Source organism: Hetaerina americana, unplaced genomic scaffold (genome assembly GCF_022747635.1).
Source record: "Hetaerina americana unplaced genomic scaffold, ioHetAmer1.1.p SCAF_5, whole genome shotgun sequence".
NCBI lineage: Eukaryota > Metazoa > Arthropoda > Insecta > Odonata > Calopterygidae > Hetaerina > Hetaerina americana.
In genome coordinates this window covers 10,746,542-10,772,691 of record NW_027287095.1, presented here as the reverse complement: position 1 = coordinate 10,772,691, position 26,150 = coordinate 10,746,542, and the positions used below count along the sequence as shown (strand labels likewise).

The 26,150-nt window shown below is 35.1% G+C and overlaps 1 protein-coding gene across 2 annotated transcripts; it reads right to left on the bottom strand.

Moving 5' to 3' along the window:
- Nucleotides 1-11,461: 11,461 nt before the first annotated feature.
- Nucleotides 11,462-26,150, bottom strand: LOC139693908 (stromal membrane-associated protein 1-like). 2 transcript variants are annotated; one of them, XM_071592237.1, is made up of 8 exons: nt 25,981-26,150; nt 25,719-25,852; nt 23,512-23,980; nt 21,396-21,713; nt 19,960-20,165; nt 15,359-15,526; nt 13,142-13,249; nt 11,462-13,042 (listed from the first exon to the last, which is right to left on the bottom strand). In XM_071592237.1, the coding sequence occupies exons 1-8, from the start codon at nt 26,096-26,098 to the stop codon at nt 12,890-12,892; spliced, it is 1,674 nt and encodes a 557-aa protein (XP_071448338.1). In that variant the 5' UTR covers nt 26,099-26,150; the 3' UTR covers nt 11,462-12,889. The 2 variants fall into 2 exon arrangements, with proteins under 2 accessions (XP_071448338.1, XP_071448339.1); XM_071592238.1 differs by lacking the exon at nt 13,142-13,249.

The window sequence follows — 26,150 nt, the reverse complement described above, 5'->3', positions numbered from 1 at the left end:
TTTCATAAGGATAAGTTATTAAGTTTTCCATTAAATGGGATTACTTGACTTGGAAAGAATGTGTTTAAATTTCATCATCTAATAGTTAACCCAGTTGAGAACCTAGTACCCTCAAGGCAGTACCTACACTACCATAGTTGATGCCATCAGAGAAACATTCTAATTACTTTCTTCAGAGCTGGAATTCTCAGGAATATTAATATCTGTGTAATGCATGTACCCCAGATGCAAATGCTGTGCACAATAGTTCATCCTGAGTATTAATTTCTGAAAGAGTCTCATGTTATATTGAACAGGTTCATACTATGGAACCAGATATTGCATATTGATGACCAAGGGTGTTGTTTAAAAATTAGCGCACTATACGCCATCCTCGTGATTCATTCATTTAAAGAAGCCCATGGCTATTTTGAATGGGTGCATTCCTATTGGAGCCAACAAGCCACTACAGAATTCTTAAGTGTATTACATGCAAACTTAACATGGGGCAGAATAAGAAATTTTGGGGAATACTTTTCATTAGTAGACAATATGCTATTTGCATATCGCTCCCTGTACAGGGAAATAAAATAGAAAAGAAATGGGCATATGGGAACCCAAAAAATTAGAATATTCGGATGCTTCCAAAATAGGAGTAATGCACCCAACCTAAATGATACATGCACTTGTTATACCAAAAACTATGGAAAGTTTTCAGTGATGGCTTAATATTCAACATTTAAAATTTACCGAAATAGTTCATTTATCATATTTTAACCTTCGGTTAAATTAAATGCATAAAAAAATTCATATACACCTACTTTTGAATCCAAGTTAACTAGAGAAAATATTTTACCTATAAAATTTAAATATCATTAAATGGGTAAACTTGTGGCTTCAAATTTGGTGGTAACTAATGTCACTCAGGTCATAAAGAGTAATTAAAAAGGATTTTAAGGAGAATGATGAAAAAAAATATCCCCATGTAATGAGATAATCCTTGAGTCTGCTTATTAGTAAGTGAAACTAACTCTTTTCCATGTTTCAAGCTTGGAAAGTTTAATAAAATTAAGAAGAGGCTAATATTGAGGTTTAAGTACGATATATTTAATACATCATCGTAGATAAAAGGGGTCGTAGTAGTCCAGGGAATGAGTGTTGGATTAATGGCCTTGGTCCGATTCCTGATTAAGCCTCTCTGGGCACCCTCATCTCCACCCAAGCTTAGTGATTTTTCAGGTACCAGGTCTTCCTGGGAAACCATAGCCGGCACAGGGAAAGGAACTGGCCCCCCTACCCTGATGTGTGAATTTCACATGCTGGCGGGCTTAGTAATGGGTGAACTCTGCCATCACCTACCATACCAACTTTGGGATTGATTACTGTGTTTATGGTTTATGTGGATAAATCTGCAAATGTTCCTCTATATGGGTGACGCCATTAGTGCAATGTAGATTGGATCAGAAATGATACGGGGTACTTCCTAATATATGGCCAAAGCAGCATAGAAGGAAAAGTTGTAAAGAAAAATATGTGGGGCAAAGAAGAAGTAATCAAATGAACACAAACGTGTTTAATTTCTAGCTGATATTATTAGCTTAGTATCTGCTCTCAAGCAAACACATCCACATTTAAGTAAAGAATAAAATTACACACTCTGGAACAGTTTGAATGATCCAATATAATCCTCACCTTGACCACTCAGTGGTCAACTAGCAGTTGTTTCACAACCACTCTCTCCCTGTTGCTTATTTCCACATTATCTCAAAATCCGATTAATAGTATCCAAACAGACTAAACAATGACGAACCCAACTTTTAGTCAAACATTAATTACATACATTCATAACCGGACTACCCTCATCCCAATATCATCCTCTCTACCTTAATGTACGTACTTGTATGTCTATTGTGATTTTGAGGCAAGGTGTTAGTTATATTAAGCTATTTATCTGGCAGCTATCAAACTCTACAGCTTTCTTCCCACAGTTGTTCCTTTCTCCTACCTCATTCCCATCTTGCCCTTCAACCACCTGTACCATCGCATCCCAATCCCCCATTATTATCAAGTAATTTTTTTTGGGGTACATTTACAACCATTCCAGCTAAGCTGATTTCTAGGTGACCATATGCGCTATCTACTGCTTCCTCCTCTTATAAATGCTTGTCCATATGGATACCTGGATTACTGCTAAATTGACCAAGTCTGCTCCAACCTTTACTAATAATATTCTGTTATTTACCTATTCCATATTTGCTGCCCTTCCCCTTGGTTTCCTATTCATTGTTATAGCTACTCCATATTGACTCTCTGCCTGTCTCCTATATATAACTCTATGACTATCACACCAATAATCCAGACTATCTTTCCATCTCACCTCACGTAAGCCTAACTTGTCTCTCCCCTATCCCTCACTTGATATTTTCCAACTTCCTCCTCCTCAGGGTCTTCTAAAATTCCAAATCCCTATTTCACGATGGTATTCCTCCCATGTCTCTTCTTTTCTGCTACCATTTACTCGGTTTTGCATGGATTTTTTTGTGATGATTGTGGCTGTCTTGCCTCTCCAACAGCCAGGTATGATACATAGCCCAGTGGGCTGAGTCCCTTAGTTACCAGGTATTATTATCAAATCTACGTTGCAATCATTTCTTGGAATAGAAAGCTGAGGTGGTTTCCCTTTGCCTTCCTCAATAGTGATTTTCATGTGACACCATCACTCAAATGGCCAGTGGAGTTAGAGGCTTTGCAGCTGCCTCACCAAGGAACATATGCTGTGTTTGCTGCCTTTCATCCGACTCTGACTCTTTTTTCGTATCTGGCATAAGTCACACAAAATTTTGGTGAAGTCCTCAGAATAATTATCAATTATAAATGGGATTATTCAGATTTTAATGTTACCTTTTTTCAAAATCCGAATAACACCTAAGATTGCCACTCCATATGTCAATCCACTTCCCTTGATAATAGCTTACTGAATTTCCACAATAATCTCCTGTACTGTTTTACCGCTGCCTTCCCTCTTATTCCTACAAAAGATAAACTCATCCTGAAAACTACACCATGGATTACAAATGAAATGCAGTTTCTACTTGAAAGATATCTTTATGGCTACTAGGGATTCCAAAGATGGTGCCTAGCTAAATGAATATAAAAATTTGAAAAATACTATAGAATATGTTTGGTACAAGAAAAGCTAGCCTATAATAACACATTTAATAATAAATTCAAAATTTCTTGGGATATCAGTAATGCATCTAAATGGAAATTCTTTAACTATGTATCACCTGAAATAGAATTTTAAATCAATCATCCTGTATCAAGTTACAATTGCCTTCATAAACTTTTTATCATTTTTTTTATGATTGATTCCTCTATTTCCAGGCCTATTGACAATTCACAAAACTCAATCATATCACCTGCATCATATTTTGATCAATCGTGTACTGACCATGAATTAAAATTAATAATTCCTAAACGGAGTACAAATCTTGTGTAGGCCCAGACAAAATTTTGGGCTCATTAATCTCCCTTGCATTTAATTATATAAAAAACCACGGCTATTCTTTGTGAATGAATCCCTTTGTCAAGGTATTTTTCCTTCAACTTTAAAACTGCTCAAAGTTATGCTTTTGCAAATAAGAACAAAGGCTGCCACATTGATATTAAAAACTACAGTGATTTTACCACGGAATATTTGTGGTAAGATATTTGAAAAGGTTCATTAATTACAACTTCTTTCATAATTAGAAAAACATTTTTATTACAGCTCCAAATCAGCAGAGTTTAAGGAAAGGAAAGCCCATAACTACAGCGGTATATAATGCAATAGAGATTACCATGTAAACAGAACACTCAAGGGATGTTGTTTTGACTTTTCTCAAGTTTTTGATTATGTTAACAGCCATAGCCTTTTGAACAAAATATACCAATTAGGAATCAAAGGTATCCAGTATAAATTGATTGAATCTTACCTTTTCAATTGAAACCAATATGTTTCCTCATCTGTGGATGATAAAAACCATCATGCCCGAGGATTCCCTCAATAGGCAGCTATCCAAAGAGTGCCATGAGAATACTCTCATTTCAAATGTTCATAAATCCCAGATGGCCCCATTTTCTCACAAAAAATGATGAAAGTTTGCTTGTAAAATTTAATTAAACAACGCATTGAACAGTTCAATTGAAAAAAAAATTCCCCCAAAATATTTACAATAAAAAAATAGGCGATAAGAACTATTGCTTAGTAATCATACTATGCACTTAAAATTCTTCCATGTACTGTCAAAAATTATGTTTGTTAGGAAAAATCTCAGAGTTCTCCCTAAGTTATGACTTCCATCAACACAACGCATGAAAGTCAAATGATCTGCACTTAACCAATGTGAGAACAAATCCCACAAAATTAGGTCGAAGGCAGATGGGAATTAGAATATATTACAATCTACCAGTTGACATGAAATGTATCAAGTCAAAAAAATTATCAAAAAAGGGTATACTATTAATAATACTTCATTCATTTTGAAAAATGGTACAACCATATTAACTGCCGTTAATACAGATATTATCTAACATATAAACATAAATTCTTAAATGTAATATAGATTGTCACAAAAGAATTCATCTAATGAGTCAAGTGGGTGAGCAAGTAACCAGGTATATACCTTATTCTTGAAACTCTGGCTACCGTCTGATTTCAACTGAGTAGGCAGATTGTTATTCAGCCGTATGTTCATAATATGAAATGTGTTATAAGTTGATGACAATCTACAATGAGTAGTGTTTAGATTTGATTTACCTCTTGTGGAGTGGTTATGGATGTTAGATCTTAATTGGTAAGTTTCTAGATAAATTTTCACATGAATCAGAGCCTTAAAGATAAAAAAACTAAATACAGTCATGATTCCATACCTAATAAAAAAAGGTTTGCAGGAATCATGAGGTGGTATATTAGCAAGAGAGCGAATAGTAGCAAAATTTGTTTAACATGTGGGGAATGACCCCATAACTCAACACCATAATTCAAATTACATTGAAAGAAAGCATGGTGAAGTGTTAAATGATGCTCATTGGAAATGAGAAAGTTGAGCTTTCTTAATATATAAACAGCTTTACTCAGTTTATTACAGGCCTGACCAATGTGAGCCTCCTAGTTAAGTTTTGTATCAATATAAATTTCTAGTATGTTTGCAGTTTCAACATCAGTTATTTTTGATTTAAGACTGCACATAACATGCTGAGTTTTGTCAGTATTTAAATGTAAATGATTAATATCAAACCATTCCTTAGCCTGTCTTTGGGTAGCGCTGTATCATACCTTTGAATCTTCTAGGCATTCACATTTTTGCAAAAAAGTAGAGGCATCAGCATATAAAACCAATTTAGATTTCAGATACAGGACAAATCATTAATCATGATGATGAAAAGTATTGGGCCAAGCACAAAGCCCAGTGGTACACCACATTTTACTTTAACAGCTGCAGATCGACAGCCATCAAGTTCAACCAATTGGTAGCGATCATCCAAATATGACTTCATTAGTTTCAGTGCAACTCCCTTAATACCATAATATTTTAGCTTTGTTAGTAATATTGAATGATTAACACAGTCGAAAGCCTTACTAAGATCACATAGTGTCACAGAGACTGACTCCTTCTCTTCTAATTAATTAATGACATAATTAACCATTGACTCTGCAGCAAAAATTATAGATTTCCCAGATCAAAAGCCATACTGTATAGGCATTACTATACATAGGATAAGTTATACTTCTCTATTAATGATTACTTGAATGATAAGTGTCCTTAATATGTAATGTAAAATTCATTGTTAAAACTTTGGCATTCCTTACACAGTGTATGCATTATACTTGGCAGGAGGTATATAAAAATTATTTTTGTCATTGTATATCATTAATTTTCGTTGTATTCTAAAGTTCAAACTTGCTTTTTCACTTCACTAGGTTGAATACTTACCATGAAATTTTTACTTAATACACTAGACTAGATTTAGATTACTAAATACAATAGAATAATGATATATTTTCTAAATTATATTGAATAAATATCCTGAAATGCAAGAATAAATGTAATTGACTTTTTAGGTTTTATCACTGTTAACATATATAGAACAACCAAAGTATTGTATTCATGGTTGGGAGAGTTCCTTGGATGTTCAATACTGCTTGTAATGGGTTTATTAAATGCTAATAGGGATACAGCAGGTACATTTTAAATGTGGGTGTGGAGAAGGATGGAAAAGGTGGTGGCAATTTAAGAGGGCTTGGGAAAATTCCAGTTTTTAGGGATTCATTAATTAAGAACAGCAGCTGATCCTTAATAGCATTAAATGACCTTTTTATGACTATCCCTGGGATGTCATCTAATCCAGGACTAAATTTGTTAGGGAATTTATTGATTATGTTGGTCAGTTCCATGGCTGAACATGGGAATATATATAATGAATTGCATGAGTTAGGAATATGAGAATAATTAGCTGAATTGACTGAAACTGCGAGATTTTGATGGGATAGGTAGAAATCATTCAGAATGGAGGCCATTTTAGAGTAATCTTGTATAGCATTACCAGTGGAGTCCTGCAGCTGAAGATCTTGAACATTATGTGGACCTTGGATTCGTTAATAATTTTCCAAATCTCTCTAGATTTATTGTCTGCATTGGTAAGTCTATGGTTGTTGAAAGGTTTTTTAGCACACTGTAAAGTTTGGCAATAACTTTTCTTGAGTACTGAGTATTCCTGGCAATCTGCTGGATTTGTTTTATTTTTGTAATACACTGCGGCATCTTTCATTTTCTTCAAAAGCCAGTGAATTTCATCAGAGACCCACTGACTTTTGTAGTTCACAGAAGAGCTTTTGTTTTTTGTATGCTTCAGGACACGGGGAAAGCAGGTTTCAAAGTAATGTAGATAGGTGGAATAGAAATATTCAAAGCTAAGGTCAAAGGACTTCAAGGAAAACAAATCGGACCACTCATGGGAATTTAATAAGTCAAAAAGGCGATCATATTCTGATCAGAGAAATACTTTTTGTAGTATTTTTACTTTCTTTGGATGTAGACACAGCAATTATAAAAAGAAGTGGGTAGTGATCTGATAGGTGGGCATTAATGGTATTTGTTTGTCCTAGTTCAAGGTCGATATTAGTTAATACATTATCTAAAACTGTTTGCGAACTAGCACTCACTCTAGTAGGTTCACTGTTGGTAGCATTGATGTTGAATGACGTTAGTAAATCCATGAATTCCTTTTTAGCTTTGGAATCGGCCATAAAATTACAATTAAAGTCACCTGTAATTATTATGCAAGGTTCATGGATTGACTTATGGATTATTTCCAAGAGTTTCGTCAGGAAAACGCAAAAGCCACTCTTAAGTGAACGATAAATAGACAGCACATAAAAAACAGTATTATCCATTTTGAAGCAGGCAACACAGCATTCAAATGATTGTTCTTCATTGAGAAATTCATATGGGAAACCAATGGGAATACAGGGAAAACATTCAGACAGTAGAATTAAAACACCACCATTTTTTTGAACTGTTCGGCAAAAGGCACTAGCGATGACACACCCAGGCACATGAAAAGATTCAAGTTCACTCGCATTTAACCAATGTTCGTTGACACAGATCACATGGGATTGGTACTCGTTTACTAGAACCTCGAGGTCCAGTAATTTATTACGTATTCACTGAATGTTTATGTGCAAGAGTTGAAGACTATGGTAAAAGGGAGAATGTTAGGCAAACAAGGAATTGGGAGAAATAGGATAGGGTTGCTGGATGGGATGAAGGAAGGAAGAACATAGAAATAAAGAGAGACTTGCATTTGATTAGGATGTTGTGCTTTGTTAGGAGAAAAAATTATTTATTTGGCAGTTGTGCCCACCCAAAACCTATCTTAACCGGTAGATTACCTAATAATAATAATTTGGAAATGCAAATGGTTTGCCATATTAAGAGGGAAAGGAGTGTGGGAAGAAGAAGTTGTCAGGGCTGTATGGAAGACTGCTACCAGGATCCTGCAAGGGAGATATGACATGTGCTGGATAGGAGTGGGGAATAGAAGGAAGAAAATTGGTCTTCAGACTTCAGGTCTTGGACTTCTGGGGACTTCATAGGACTTTAATTATGAGGGGGTATGGTAAACTTTCCATTATTACAAAAAAATAATCGAGATCCATTCAGACTTGCACATTCCTCCCAGCATTTCATGACCTTTCAAAGGCCATCATTGCAGAACTCGGCAGATTACATTGAAACAATTGATCCACTATGACATCATTTGTGGTGATGCTTGATCTCCGGCTGCACAATGGTTTTTTGAGTTCTGGGAATAATAATAATAGCTTGCTTGGGATGAGATTGGGAGAATATGGCAGATGTGACAAAATTTCAAAGTCACATCACTTTGATTGTCTGTTGTACTATGTTTACTTATAAAAGGAGTCAGCAGCCATGGAAACGAGTGTACTGACACCTTTAACATGTGCAGTTCTTCATGAATAATTTTTCTCACACTGCCGTGGCTAAGATCAGTCTCATTCTTTATCATTTGGATGGTTGCTCTTCAACCTAAATGGATAATTGTCCACTTTCTTCACTGTGACAGCATTGTCTGGGAGTGATAGTCACCCACTTCTTGGATTATCTGTGAGGGACATGGGGTCAGTTTGAAAATTCTTCTTCCACCTCACAACTGTGTCAATGAAGGTCTATCATTTAATTTGGATTTTACAGACACAGTAACCTTTCAAATAAAGGAACCTAAGAATACTGTGAGCCTTCTCCAGACTATGATTTACTTTAATCTACAGTTTCCTGAACCAAAACAAATCAATATTAATAGCTGTAATTTACAAAATTATGTACATTAGTCAAATAAATAATTTTATCCAGATATTTTGGTTATTTCTTGGAAATAATTACTCAAAAAAGATACCCCCATGTATAATGTTAGTTCAGGAGACATTCATGATCATTTACAAACATAAAACTTTTTTTAAATGCATATAATTGCCATGCCTGTCTTTATAAAAAATGTCAAAAATTTTTCACGCTAATAAAGGCTTAACCTCAGCCGAAGCCGATTGTGGGGACATCAAACTTAAGCATGTAAATGCTCAAGAAAAGATTATCAAATGCTGCCCATAGCCTGCACACCCATCTGCCTCCCTAATGGGAATATCATCAGAAATAACATTCTACTAACAAATTCAAACCTCTTCCCACATACTTGAAAGTAAGACAGAGAAGGAAAAGCCTGACCTCATTGAGCACACCTTGTCCACCTAATGTACACAAGGTGTACACTGCAGTCCAGATGCGATCAATGCAAGAACAATTCCCAAGAATTGCATTAGATTTTTATTGTATTGATGCCATTTCAGTTAACTTAAAAGAAAATGAGGGAATGTGGTAGTTCAGGGGGAAGAGTATTAGACTATGGACCAGAGGGCCTGGGTTCGATTCCCAGGTACCCTCAAATTTACTCAAGCAGTGTAATTTTTTGGGCACTAGATCTGGGAAACCTTACTCAGCTCAGGGAAAGGAACTAATCCCCTACGCCAAAGAGTGAATTTCCTATGCTGATGGGCTATAATCAGATGAGTTCTACCCTTACCCATCAAACAATTTGATAACTGCTTGGTTTAAAAAGAAAATGATTGAAAAGCAAAATTTATCTTATCTACTGACAGAACAATTAGATTTGGGGGAAATTATCAGATCCCTTTCATCTTGCACACACACACTTTGAGAAGTTTTCGCTTTCAATAGCGATAGAAACTACTATAAAATCCAAAATAAACCTCAGCTGCAAGCAATATCTACTTGCCACCCAGATATTTTAAATTTCAAGTATATATTTCACAGAGCCTATAAATTCCTGATATTTATAAATGTGGTGCAAAAAAACAGGCTGAATTCACAAATGAATAACAGGAACTCCTCTGTGTGATGACTTTTTAGATTATTTCATTTACTAATGATATTAACAATAAAGTTTTATCCCTGTCTACATTCACGAATTTTTATTTTATTCTAACACTTTTCAAATTTTACTCTGGCATACAAGCTGGTTTCGGGTTTGATGATTCCTCACAAAAGGGGTAAGGTAACATATTAAAAAATTCTTTTTAGGAGAGTAATTATATACTATACACTCCATTGTAGGTATGATCCTGTAATAAGTGGGCATATGACTGTTAGCGCACATACTGGATGTTTGCATTCCATAATGCGGCAAAAATTAAGAGCAAGTAACCCAAGAGTTTTACCAGGTTTTTTTGCTTAGACTAAGTACATAAATACATTATACCTACCTTTAATACTTACATTTAGATGGCGATACCAGATCTGCCAATGACTTTCCTTCATCCTTGCAATTTGATCCTTTGTGGAGAGACTGTAATTTCTACCACGGAATGGGGTGTGTACAAGGTAAATGCTTTGATTGGGCATAGCAGTGGGTGGTCAGTTGAGAGAACAATACACCCTACTCCTTTAAGACTACTCTCTCTTGTCATGGTTTGAACAACAATGCTAGCATGCATTTCTTTGATGTAATAATAACAATGCTAAGTCCAAAAAAACTGTTAAATAGCATTTGGGAGCAGCATCTCTTCTGACTTCCACTCCCGGGAGAATTTCACGACTTGTTTTAAACATCCAAGAAGAAGAAAATTGTAAAAAAAACTCAAAGCCATCAAAAAAGGAGACCATTGTTGCGCCTATAAATTACTAGATACAAAATTTACGGTCAAACTAAAAATACAATTATGTATGAAAGCATCATAAAATTTTTCCAGAAAAAGTTTAACGTCCTCCAATTTCGTCAGAGCAATGTAAGATACCATCCACTTTATAAATTGGATCATGAGCAATACCTAAAAGTGATCACAATATATAAACACAGTAAAATACAATTTCAAAGTAGAAAAGGAAATGTGTATCATAGCCAAGGTGACATCTCACCTGGGATTACTTAAGATTAGCTTTTCCATACATTTTCAATGCCATGAGGTGTTTCAACTCAGTTGAAAAAACGTAAGAAATGAAAAGAGCATTAAATGTAAATTAGAATAATATCAGAGAATCTTGATTTGGGGGAAGTTATAGTAGCACTTTGACAAAGAGGGAAGTGGGAAGATCAAAATGGGCCAACATAAGCGTGCTTGATTTGTTCACAATTGACAACATATATGCATACATCATGGTAAAATTTGTATAATTAAAGGGTCAGCAATCTCGTACAACACCCTCATAGCTTATTATATAAATATTCTATTATTAATGCCACTAAAAAATAGAGGACAGAAAATTTCATTAACTTTTTGGGTATACCATAAAAAATCTTGAGCACCGCAAGCTCTCATCTTTTTCATGACACTATAGATGAAACAAATACGCATACATATATATCTAAATTAAAAGCAAAACCAAAAAAATATAGACAAGGAACATTAACAACAGAAATTTTATATTTCAGATTCTCAAAATTCAAGGAATTTATACAATTACAATAAGTATTTATATATGTGAATATTTACAAGTAATGATTATATACATTACCAGCATTGCATAAAATTGATGAAGGAAAACAATTTCATATAAATATAATCACAGGCACACCAAAACAACATAAGTAAAAGAAATTTTTGGAGTCATTGTTTTGGTTTCAGTAAATACACATATTGCGTCCACTTTGTCTCATAACTTAGCATTCAGTCATAACACACACCTGACAACATATACCACACACAAGCACCCTCGATCAGATTCAAATGGAAAACATCATTGAAGAATTTAAGTTATACACACCACATACAACCTACACTCTAATTTCTGTAGTTCAATTTTCTTTTCAAATGTCCTGGACTCGAAAAACATTACCATAATACTTTTGAATTTTTTTATGTTAAAATACTTCATTCTGAAACTAGTATGAAGTTTTCCAATTTTCATCATTTTTATTGATATGCCTATTCCATCATTGCTAAATATATTTGGGTACACGCAGAAAAGTTTCTAATTTTTTTTCTTGAAATGTATTTACAGCTATAAGTTATACATGTTGATAGAGCAATAGGAACTCACAAATCAAGGCTTAAAGGAAAATTTTCATTAATACATAAACAAGCTTTGATATTTCATATTTATTCCTAATTTTGGTGTTATGATGTCATGGAAATAAATCCATAAGTTGAGGTGATTTATCACTGTTTAAGAGCTTATCACTGGCAGCTTCGGTAAGAATTGGAAACAATGACCTTTACAAATTTAAAAAAAAATGTACTTCCTTCCTGACAGCACTTGGAGAAAATTTTTATATACAAATCTATTAAAAATACATATTGCTCTTGCCAGTTCCATATTTTATTGGAAAAACACCATTTCTGTCACAAATATAATGTCAAAGAATTTTTATTGTATAATGAAATGCATGCCTTAATGCATTGCAGCAACTCATCCAATATCACCTGGTTCCTGTCATCAATAATTATTTAACTTTAACAAAACGAAGATTTCTTGAAATGATCTATTAAGGCGGTAGAATAAATTCAAAGTACATATTTAGTCCCATGAACCAAAGCAAACAACTTCAAATGCCTCCCACACTATGCAAAGGCTAAAACGTGAGTTTGGGGTAATTAAATACGCAATAAAACCTAATGAAATGCCATGAAACATGATAAAAATTCTCCAAAATTCCTTCCACTTTCAAGAGTATTTCTCACTGTAAAACATTTCAAAAGCAGAGTTGAATCATGGAATGAGATGTAAATATATTCATTAGAACTTCCAACCATCTATCAACGTGGACCCAATTAAATTTTCACGAAATGCCTTCCTAATCTAGTGCACTTTTCCCGGAAATAACTCTTATATACTTTTCACTGCCATAAATTAGTGGAAAGTGTTTGACCACTTGGGGCTACTTGGGAGGAGAACGTTAGTGGGCTGGGATTCATCCCAGGCATCCCCACCGTCATCCCTGGAGCCATTCCACCACCAGCTATAGTCATTTGAGCCATTTGCTGAGAAAGCTACAAAAAAAATTGCAAGTCGTTCATTAGTTAATTTCTTCATTAAATAAAACTCAAAATTGTTACACATTATGTTAAATTACAAAAAAAATAGCCTACCCCTTGAGAGCTTTTTACAGCATTTGTGCTTGATGAATCAAAATCAAGAATGAGATCCTGTGGTGGAGGTGCACCAGAATCTGTAGCTCTGCCATTCTGGCCATGCACCTAGGGTGAAGCATGCATACAAAATGGAATGCAAAAGTAAAACCAGTGAGGAATCACAACAGCCTAAGTCAAATGCATTAAAGTAAGAGTCTAACTAAATACTACACTACTTGCTAATTCACCAGAATCCCCATTCATTCTTCAGTTGGGTACGTCATGCAACACACTATCTACTTAAACTAACACCTGTGGAATGAGTGGCACTCCACATGAGGTCTTTTAGCACTTTGGATTCAAAGGAATGCATTGACAACAAAAGGACAAATAAAATCAAATTAATAATCAAGTGTGCTTCTATAGAATTAGGATGGCATATCTCCTCCCAGCATTCTCATAATGCATAGTCTGGAATGGGTAATTGGGTACTTGTCACCTTCACAAAAAACATACAAGTTCCACTCTTTTGCAAGATGCCTGCGCTCAAAATGAGGAATGAAATTCACAGGTTTTTCAAGGATGTTTTTTTTTCTCAAATTTAAGGAATGCAACACAACTAGCAGAACGATTCAAGACTTGCTGAAAGTTATACTGAATGGAGATTAAACACAACATTCAAGCGATAATCCACCATACAGTCGTTTCCTGAGTATAGGAGATTGAAAACTCCAGCAAATTGACAAGCATTGCCCCACAGTTCCCTGAATGCTCAATGAAGTCTTGCATCTGGATGGTATTTATGTCCTGCATCTCTCACAACAGAAACTCAGTATGAAAGAAGACAAGTTTTTCTTTGTTTTTGAAAATGGAGAACATAGATGATGATAATAAACCATAGTTTCTATGATTTCAGTTTAACTTTCTTTCTCCCTTATTCACACTGAGACAATTTCAAACAATAGTTTGAATCCAAAGTCTTTTCTCCTCAATCACAAGACTTGCATCATTCATTTAGCGAGCCCTAAAAAAGTAAGCAGTGAACTGAAATGCACAGCATTGCAAAAAAAAAGATGCCCACCTGCCCATGGAAGAGGTCAATGCTAGCAGACAAGTGGTGTGCAAAAGGTGATGGAATGATAAAGGAGTAACATGGATGTGGTATATTTCAAAAGAAAAAAGCCACCCTTAATAAAATGTCAAATTGATGTATCACCATTTGTTCAATACACTAGCCTCTTATTCAAATACTGTGGATTGACAGATGGTACCCTTGGGATTCTGAGTCAGCACTCATATTAATTCCTGCCTTCCATACCCACCCTATATCAGATACTACAGTGACATGTTTCCTATTCAACAATTCCTAAGCCACAGCCAAGATGGGAAGGTGCTGTCAGCATTCTGGCACTGTCTGGGCAAGCCACTAATAGGAAGAGGACAGAGAAGGGAGAGTGTGACAAAGGACAGGGTGGAACCTGAGAGAGGGCACTTGAATCCAATGGGAAGCTTTCCAGAGAGAGGAGTTATAGAGCTTCAGTTAAAAATTTGAGTCCTCAAATGGATGTATTTCTTTTTCATGGAGAAATGTATTTCCCCTTTCAGAGTGATAACTTGCCTCTGATATGGTTTGCCCTTGTCTCTTGGCACAAATGATGTACACAGGTGGTCTGTGCAATAATGCGCGAACTGGAGAAATCTTCCGGACATGATGCTCACTAGCGGCGCTAGTTGCCTGTGACCCAATGAGCAATTAACAGATTTTCTGTTTTTCATGTGAAAACATACTACATTTATGTATTCAGTGTTTTGAATTTCCTTTCCAGCATCATTAAGTTAAGGTTCTCCTGTACCTCAAAACTGACCATTAAATTGTTCTGAGCCTGTAAAGGTCAGATTGCAAGGGCAAGCTGTCATGGATGAATATTTCCATTATTATTTCAACATGAAGCCAACGAAAATTCTGAGTGGTTCTGGTGTACTATATTTGCATCACTACAACAACTACTTATTAAATATATATATATATATATATATATATATATATATATATATATATATATATATATATATATATATATATATATATATTACAGAAGCATATTTAATTATCTCACATTAATGCAGCTTCTAATTATACACAAAACTGTTCAAAACACAAGTTAAGAGCAAGAAATACACAAAAAACTACAACAGCACTACTGAAATCAATTTCTTTACTAAGGTAAAATTTACCTGTCCTAGAGCAGGTGATGCACCTCCAGCAAAATTAGAACCAGGAGGTATAAAAGGGGGGCAAATGGCCAGGAAAGGATTTGATGGAATCCCCACGGCGGGCTGAGCAGCACCCATTGGATGCTGTTGTCCCTGGGCCATGGTGGGGACACCCACAAACATACCATTCTGAGGAGAGATCGGCAAAGTAAAATTGATATTCATTTCAATGCTTCCTCTATAGCTTAGCAAGGAACAAAAATCACCTCACCCACGCATCTGATGGAATGAACATGTCAGCAGAGATATTACAACATGATGTATTTTCAAAGAGATTGCCAATCTTAAAAGAGTCTCACCAAATGGGAAAAAAGATTCAAACATTATGTTTATAAAGTACCAACCACATCAAATATCAGCAGCAATATTTATTTTGCTAACATGAAAAATAAATTAGACATCGGTACCTCAAGTTTTAAATAGCACAAAAAAATTGAATTCAGTCACTGCTTATTTCTTAAAATAAAAGAACTTGAAATACAATCATTTTCAGTCATTATTTTGCAAATGAAATTTATCAGTCAACATTCCACTTAAAAACATTTCCCTTTTTAGTCATTTTCTACTTCATGGAGGATATTGTGAAGCATAAAAAACTTTTGATATGGGGTAAAGGGTCACATTTAATTAATATAAAAAATAGCAATTTTAATGGAGTATGCCTAATGATTCGCAAAACTCAAAATACATTATTGCACCAGTCTTATTATAATAATATATATTAATGTAATAATATAAATTGAATACAAATTATTTTTGGCTAATTTTTAAATAGAAAAATAAATTAATTATTGACTATCATCTGAAAACTATCCAAGCCTTTATATCTTAAATTTTCAAATGACATCCATAAATATAATTTGTATAATTTTAACCCTTGAGAGCCGAAGACTGCATAAAGCATCGGCCAATTAAAGCAAAACTGGATAAGAGAGTTTCTACTGTACTGAGAATCATTTCAAGAAATTTACATAATAATAATGACTACCTATGCGAGATCAGTACAGCCATAAAGGGGAGGAGAATGCATGCCGATATTGTACAAAAGAGAGCATTAATATAAAGGAATATACGATACAAACCAGTATGTCTATGACTCTTCATGTACATAACGGATGCCTGATGTCATTATTGAGTGAGAATGACAAAGCATCAAATTGGATGACTGAAAAAATAAAATTATCAACTATATGATCTATTTTACTCATTTTGACTAGCTACAAAGGTTTTCAAGAAATGATGGCTAACACTGTCGATTCTATAGTTTCATATTCATCGGCCTGTGAGATTTTATGACTGTGACTCCCCTATATTTCAGAAGAGTTTGTTGCGAGCTTCATCTATTTGATGCAGTGCTTCCTATCATCTATTTCATGAAAACAAGAAAATTGAAATTCTAAAAAAATACTACACATGGAGAATCAATTATGAAAACAGGATCAATATGTACTTAGATATGGTACTATATGTAAGGTGTAAATCCTATAGCCAATATTGACTCTTTAAGAAATACTTAATACTGATATTTTGGCTGACGAGGTAACCATCAACTGGAATGGGAAATTTTGACAACAGGGCAGACGAGAGTAGTGAGGCACTGCCTGTCGTCAAGTAGATATGATACTCTATAGAAAAATATTCAGGGAACTTCAAAAATCATAGATGACTGAAGGTTATTACTTACACAAAAATTAGGAATAATCTGCCCGTCTTGATTGCCCACCTTACTTACATTAGACATGCACATATAAAAAATGAAATACTTATTGTTTTTCATGCTGGATGAAATGAATACATTAAGACTAGTTTTGCTACATGATAACATCTTCAGGTGTTACAAGACTCCTATGGTACAAACCTGAATAAGCTCCATAATAAACCTGAATAATCCCATAGGACATTTTCTCCACCTGTTGTTTTGCCAGAAACTATTAATGACTCCATATAATGAGACCCAGAGTATAAGAACGTTCCATTTAATTACAAAATGATCATATTTAAATAAAATGTATCACCAATTATCACCAGTTTTTTTCTTCTTCTGTTCAATGGAACCAGAGGAAATCTGAGCCATGTAACCTTTGCAATATATGTACATATCACAGAAACTTTCAAGTAACTACACATTTCTGAGTCTACAATGCCTGCATAATGCAATAAAAAGCAAAAAAATATGGCAGAACCTGTTATAAGTAATTTCCATGCTTGATAACCGATCCAAGAGGAATACTATTTAAGCAGGAGGTATTTCCCTAGAAACGTTTTCAAACTAGAATTTATTTTAGCAATATGTGATCCTAATGGGAAAGAAGTTTCCATTTGTTGAGTTTTAGCTTTTAAGGTAGCTTAGCATTCCAGGGGCTAATAATGGTGCTACACATCTACTAGATTATTAAACAAACCATCAAATGCAACTGGAGGGAGGAGTACGGAAGGAAAGTGGAGCATGTGCCCAGGGTGCATCTATATGGCAAAAGAGTTAACCTAACAAAGCATACAATACGAGGGTGTCATTAGGGCAGGTAGAGGGAGGGGGTTGCTAGAATCCATATTTTCCCTAGGTAACACAGACCCTAGTCGCAGCCCTGTTGGAGATTTCCCCTCTTTGAAACAGAAACAAAACTATCACCTAGTACAAGTATAAATGTTAGATTTAAGTTATTAAATCAAAATGAACTATAAATAAATCATAAGATAGATTTTTTTATCTTTCATCAAATAAGGAAAGCTGTCAAATTGGGATGCCTGGTCTATTACCACATTTTCAGGGTATAACTGGCAAAATATTTTAAAATAGAAGAGATTCAATTTTATACATTAAGAATTAACCTGAGCATGCTGCAAAACTTTTTCAAAAATTACATTTCAGCTAAGAGGGGTCCCACATTTAAGCCCAGATTAGTGTTGAATGCTTGCACTCACATTTTTTCCATATTTTTCATTAGGAAATATAGTTTTCATTCAGTCAATCAGGGTTAGGGTGGCAAGCAGAGAAAAGGTGGCCACTACACCAATTTGAACATACAGTTCAAAATTTAATTTAATTTGATGGTCCAAAGAGTGGAAAAGTGAACTTTTTATAGAAAAAGGTAACCAACTAGTTACCTTTCCATTTCAAAGAAACTAATAAAATTTTGACTGCATTATGTTACACTGACAATGGCAACACCAGAGATTGAAGGAGTGTAAAACCTTAGGATACATATATCAGGACATGCCACTTGCTGCAGAGGTCAATTTTCGGGACCTAAAGGACTACTGCGCAATAAAAAGGGACCGATTAGTAATTTTTCACCAAGTCAATTGCCTACCCGACATAAATTTTTGATACCTTACATGTGGAACATTCAATAACTCCTTAGAAAATCCAAGAGATGTTGATTGCAGAATCAGAAAAGATTTGATTTAGTAATCTTCATCTCTCACTAGACTGCTGTTTAAGATTCAGCGATATCCATTACCTGGTACCAATTTCATAGGCAATTGAAGCAAAATGCTTTTGTTTATTTAGAAAAGTGGGAAAAATAATTTTGTGCAAAGATTAAACACTTCTATTTTAAAGGCTAGACACAAAGAGATTTAAGCAGAGCTAGATAAAATTTATGGCACATATGAGTATACTGCGTGTTTGTGACAGTTTACTATTGGGTAAATGAGTTTACATGAGGCTGTACATTCATAAATAATGACCATCGTTTGGGATGTCAAATGAAATGATTACCAAATTTGGCATGGTTTCCCAGGAAGATCTGGTACTCGAAAAATCACATAGCTTGCGTGGAGCTGCAGGTGCCCAGAGAGGCTTGCCCAGGAATAGAACCCAGGACCCCTTGGGTCAGAAGTCCAATTCTCTACCCCCTGGACTACAGCAACCCACAAAATGAATATAGTAGCCTTATAATAAAGAAGCAATATGACAATTAAATATAAATGTTCTCGCACAGTCTCTCTGTTTTACAGTTTTTTGATTCATGTTTTACAACACACACAAATTATTTTGGTTCCACAATCTTGTAATGACATAAGCCATTAAAAGGACTGAAATTTAAAGTTTGTGTCTCTGACCACACACTAACCATATCTTACAGGGAGGAAATCTTTGTGCATCTTGTGCAATTGGGAATGCACAAGAAAACTCAGTCTCGGAGAAATCACTTCACTTCATTCAATTCATTAGCATTAGCTCATTTCTTCTCTCACTGCAGCATCAGAGTAATCTTCTACTCAGTAACTTTTCCGCAACTGCAGAAGGACATCTATTCTACAACTATTTGCTTTCTCCGCCTCAATGGGCACAATGCATACAACAGTATTCATAAGTCCGATAAAATGGAGACAGGTTTATTCAATATTACAAAATAAGGATCACAAGCTTGGAAAACATTTAGAATAACTTAATTTTTAATTATATATTTCACAACTTTTCCCCATCAGTATGTATTAATCTCTGTTTAGAGTTTTGCAGGAAATTTTAAAAATGCCTAACAATAAAAAACTCTGAACAAATGTAAGCCTGAAGCATTTGTTCAGATGCATCACTAAAAAAACAATACAAGTCTTACCTGAATCATTCCTGGAGAACCACCTGACAACCCTGAGACACCGCGACCAACTGACTGAACTGGCATTCCTGACTGAACTCCCATCATTCCATTAGGCATCATGCCATAGCCCGCAACTGGGATTCCAGAACCCTGAAAAACTTGCTGGGGGGTCTGTTGTTGAGGAAACATCCCCCTACCTCCTCCACTAACATCCATCATGAGACCTAATAAATTATAAATAAAAACTCCTTTAAATAATTCAAATTTTTCCAAACATATACTCCACTGTCAGTTGAAAGATTTTTAACTGAATTACATCCATTGATTTTTCATCATATTGCCAAAAATAAGAGCAAATATTTTTTTACACATTTCATGAAACAGGCACAGAAATTTTTAATATGTTGAATTAAAATGCATTTTAAACTACTCCACAGCTAATTAATTATATTAAAAGTTTAATTTAAAAATACATTTTACTTGGAAATGCTCTTATTATAATCAAATGAAAACAAGATATGGATGATAAAATTTCTAATATAATGAAACTAAATCCTTTGAGGAAACACCAGTGCCAATAATCTCAAACTGATTGCAGATAAAATTAAGTGAAATAGTATTGGTCACCATGCATCATTAAATACAATGCAAAAATTGCTGCTTTTCCCTTGGAACTTCCCCCTTCCATGGCAAACCACAAATTTTATATCCAATTCATAAAGCTGGCCCAAAAATTGATGCTATCATCCCGTCTCTTTGTTTCCATTCTTACTTCTAATTGTAGGAGGATTATATTCAATCACCTATATTATTTTATGTCTTTTCTGCCTAATTACCAACATGGCTTCCATCCTTGCCAATTGTGTGTGACAAACTTACCAGTCTTTCAACACCATACTGTGAATTCAATTACAAAGCTGACATAGCAGAGTTTGATTTAACCTTCCTCGATTTCTCCAAAACCTTTGAATCTCTCAACCACAGCCTACTCCATAAACTCAATCAGCAGTTCTGAACCTCAAAATTCAAAATTGATGGGAAGTTTACCACTACTAAAGGATGTCTTTCATAATTATAGAATAACTGAAAGTTGTGTCAATGCAACAATGATACGCAGAATATTTGTCGCTGAAGAAAGCCAGTTGTGAAAAACACTAACATTATCAAGCATTAAGATCATTTCAAATTCAAAATTTATCTGAAAAACCTCAATGGCATAAGCAATTCACACATCAGGGTAATAAGAGGAGCCAGTTCCCTTCCATGTACCACCTGTGGTTTCCCTGCAAGATCTGGCACCCAACATATCAAACAGCTTGGGTGAATAGGAGGGTGCCCAGAGGCAACCCCACGAATTGAACCTAGCCCATTCGATGAATAGCCCACTAGACTACCACATCCCCTGAGGAACATAGGAGAGAAAAGTAGCCCATATAACAAAAGTGCATAGTTACCTTGCATTGAGCCAAATGCAGGAGCAGGAGATCCTGAGGAGACACCAGAACCCTGAGAGTACAAAGCCATGATAGAGTCTTTAGTAAGTTGCTTTTTCTCCCCCTGGCTACCCCCAGAGAGGGCTTGATTGAAAAAGCTCTCCTCTTCTGCTGTTCTCTTTCCTGCCTCACTAGAACTAGCATCAGCTTTCCCAGTACTTGTGGCCGCCGGTGTGGCTGATGCAGGAGCAGGTGGAGGACCACTCAAGAAACTGCTGAATATGTCATCTCCTCCACCACCAAGAGTGCCACTAGCAACTGACGCAGGAACAGGAGCATCTAGAAGAGATTTATCACCGAGAGCCAAAGTTGGAATAATTGTAGAAAATACATACACACACAGCTCCCACTTATCACTTGCATGATTCTTCTTATTCAAAGCAAAGACGAGCAATTTATAACTTCCTCACAGCTACAAATGAAAATAGCTTCTAAGGTGCAAATTAAAAATTCTTAATTGATTAACTTTCTTTGATTTGGAACCCCCCTTTGACTATACCTCTTATATTAGTCTATGCTTAGGGAATTTCAAAGTTGATTGGTGGTTAAATTTTTAGAAAACTGCTCACTAATTATCTTCCAACAAAAAACAACTGTCAAGAGCTACACCCTCCAACCAACATTAAAAGCAGCAGTCAGAAGAAGCCACGCTCATAATCAAAACAACTTCTTGCAATCAAGAAAGGATAGCAATAAGTTTAAACAACAAAATTATTTAAGTACTATGTACCATACCGTACCATTAAACCTTTGGCATGGCATTTATGAATGATAATTTGACTATTAGCCTTTATCAAATGTCTGCTATCACAAATTTTACAGAAAGAAAAATGCTGCATTCTAATTTAGAGTAATTTCTAATGATATTTAGGCGTCTCATTTCAAAAAATGGAAAAAATACAAATCATGGCATTTTTCAAATAAGGTTGCATTGGAATCTACATTTCTTACTATTGTGCATAATCAAAGAAGATTTCCTTAAGCACTCATACATTTTATCACACCAAAAAGGGTTGCGTTTCTGTAATGTTCTTGCCCAATATTTTTAAACGGCCAGCAGTTAGCTAACAGTGCCATTGTTTGGCCAAATTAAATTAAACTTCTAAAATGTGACAAGCGCGTCTAATTGTAGTCACAATTATTCTTTCTTTATTGCTTTTAGGCAAAGTAATTAATAAGCTTACATATAGCTAGGTTACATCAGCACAACCAGTGCACAGTGCCTTATACTGAAAACAAATCAGTTTGCCAGATAATTGAACAAATTATTATTATTATTACTTTATTTCATATTTTAATTCTTCCAATTATATTTTACTTGGCAATGCATTATCTGAGAGGGTGTGTACAAAAAAATGTTTTTCCTCATGCAGTAAAAGTGCTTTACTACATAGGCTCATTTCTTTAGAAATAGCCATATATTTTAAGTGCTTAAAACCTAGGCCTGTTGTGACAATTTGCTTTATAACATTATCTTGTAACTACATATGTACATACAGTTTTCACTGACTAATGAACTACAAACAACTCCAGTTGCTCACATGAATTTGGTAATACTATTATGATAATAATCATAGATATCACTTAGTGCTGGCAAAATTATGACATAAGACATAGAATGAGATCATATATGTATCATTGAAATTGTAACCTGTACTTAACACAACGATTCCATAACTAACATTGAGACTTCTCAGCCTGGGAACATCTAAAACTCTCTATCAAAAAAGCATTCTTTGGAGAGTCCTTTGTAGCTGACTTTCCAAAAGTAGCCTTCTGTATAAATTCAACCGAACTCGTCCACAAAAATTAACTGTGGATACCAGCATATAATAATGGCTGCTTTAAGGCTTAACTACTTCGTTACTACCACACCAGCATTTCATGGTGCACGTGTCAAGCAGTATATTTCCCACAAACTCGGTGAGCACAAGAGAACCTTGGAAGGTAATTTCAGAGATATATAACTAACTTTCCAGAAAATTGAGACTTATTATTAAATATAATTGATTGGATAACAGGAGATATCTGCACATTTAGAAAGACATGAACCTAGAAAAATAACAATGAGTCTTACCTAGTCCTAGAAGGTCTTCAGTGGCCGAAGAAGGCTTGTCTTTAGTTTCAGAAGTTCGACCAACCTTGGTACCAGCCATACTTCCCTTCTCTGGCTTAGGAATTGGAGTAATAGTACTCTGCCTCTGCCGTCTTTCCGTGGCACTTTGCGTTGAAGCCGGGGATGAAGATGGCGAATGAGTGACACTGCCTAGAGAGGTGGGTGGGGATGACGATAGTTGTGATGACTGACTACCACCCCTCCTCTTGGGCTCTCGCTTCTTCTTTGCCTCAGCCTCCAGTTCCTTGTCCCAGTCAACCTTGGCCGGAGGCTGGGGCGGTACCCACTCCCTAGCAACGTACTTCCGTGCCTCATATTTGGCTCTAACAAATGCTTCTAATGAGGAGTCACTCTGAGGCCGCCGGAACCCATCCGGGAGATTTGCTTCGTACACAGCCCTTGCTCTACTGTTGCCCATTTGCTGTAGACACTAAAAAAGTGCAACATTTGTAAGTGGCCAAATTTTCAACCACATACACTATATGATTTAACCTTAGAAGCCAATTTATTTTTCTGCTATGAACTCAAAAACTGGTTTTAAATGAAAATAGTAACATGAAGAGAACCTATATTTTTAAGATTCAGGCATGCAAATGGAAAAAGAAAAAGAGTAAAAAGTTGGCTAGGATCATATTCAAAGTCTGTCCAATGCATATTAATAAACACAAGAGAAAGAAAAATAGATACTCTATAAATAGCTACTCTAAGGCATGCATATTTTTCATGATGAGTAGTAAAATAGAAATAAAACTAAAAAGATGGGCAAAATATACACTGAACCAATAAAACTGGTAAGTACTGGAGTCAGTTCTATAAGTATGGATACCAATAACTTTATCATATATTGCATTCCAGACACAGAATTCAAGAATAATTTATCATGAAATATGTTTTAAATGGGAATGTTCACTCCTCTCGAGCAATGAAAAAGAAAATTTAAGATACACATTAGTACATTCCATTACACACATCATGCCCAACATACACTTTCAGCGGTTGACTTTTTCTTAATGACCATTGCTGTTGAGGTACCCACTAACTCAAATACCAAGAGGTTGAAAGTGACAAATTTATATTTCATAAGAAAGTGAAAAACGTCTGCAAATTAAGTCACCGGAGAAAGTCAAATGGTGTTTTATTAACAAAGGAGTTCACGAAAAAATAGGCCTCTGTTTAAAACTACCTCTTAAATGCAGAACCCTGGTCATTTATAACCAGAGGGTACGAAAATAAAAGATTCACAGATGTAAAATGGAAAATATTTACCCTTCAACAATGCCTACTTTACAAATAATTCCTAAGATTTCATTAAAATGGCTTAATATACCTAACTAAGATGCACTCTAAATTTAATTCATCACACTGTCATCGAAGTTCTCTAAATTAAAAGTTGCATAATTTGGGAGGATTAAAAAGTTGTGAACACTAGTATCCTACCGTTAGGTAATTTCGGGTAATCAAAAATTAAGGAAAAGGGACCACTTGGATCAACCATGGGACATTCCTAAACCCAGCCAAGTTTTGCGATATTTTTAAATGTCATCAAGGGATGCCTATCCTTGTTAATTCAATGCACGAATGGATATAAGGCATGCATTTGTTGAAGTTTTACCTTCTCTCCAAAAAACTGCGGTTAGACAAAGGCAACACCACAAGCATGTCAATGTAATACAATCATATCAGATGGAAGGTACCAAAAATGAGGGGGTAGAGGGCCATCGTTAGGTAATTTTACATACTGCTATAACGCCATCATCACAAGAAAACAAATTTATAACAAAAGCCCACGGTGTTTTCTACATCTAGCGCGGCTATTGAGTTCAGAATTGGGGGAAGATTATACATTAATAATGCAGAACTAAAATTTGGGACTCAAATGACAGGAGAACTACGACGAAAAAAGAACATACAATTAAATTCTATAAATTGTAATAAATTTTTGCAAAAAAATTCCCAGTGAAACTAGTATGGGGCCTTTTGATAATTATATTACACATAACCGTTACCACTATTATAGACTAATGATTTAAATTTACTGAAACTGACAGGTAATGGTCGACTTTTCATAACGTAAGAGAATTATTGTAATCCACATGTCTCTCAATAAAATTGCAGGTTAATAGGGTTTTTACATTAATAAACTAGTATACAATTTGATATTCTCTTACCACTACTTGCTCCGGTGTCCATGTGTCAAGGTTGACTGACTTAACTTTCGAGATGTGAACTCCAAGGTTACGGTGTATACCAGCACACCTTATACACAAAAATACTCCCAAATTCCATGATGCCCACCTAGGACCTGAAACATAAAAATGATACAGTTACTCAAACAAATATGCATAAAAAGTTACGCTGAAACGCTTAAGGAATCATCAATTACTCTTTCCTAATGAAAATTTTTGACACTTGAAGAACGAACAAATTTACCTTTCGCATCACAATCGACACAATACTTATTGTCTTCATCTCTCAGCATTTGATTCAGTAATGTCTGACATTTTTCTTGAATTGCCTTCTGTTTGTCCCTTTCAGCCTTGGAAATCATGATACAATAATTCAGGCCACGGAAGCAGAGAACCTCCCCTAAACAGGACCGG

Coding starts and splice junctions, on each gene's coding strand:
- LOC139693908 (XM_071592237.1), bottom strand. CDS start 26,098: ATGATTTCCAAGGCTGAAAGGGACAAACAGAAGGCAATTCAAGAAAAA. Junction 25,853..25,980: donor TGTCGATTGTGATGCGAAAG/GTAAATTTGTTC, acceptor TTTATGTTTCAG/GTCCTAGGTGGGCATCATGG. Junction 21,714..23,511: donor TGAAGACCTTCTAGGACTAG/GTAAGACTCATT, acceptor AATCTCTTCTAG/ATGCTCCTGTTCCTGCGTCA.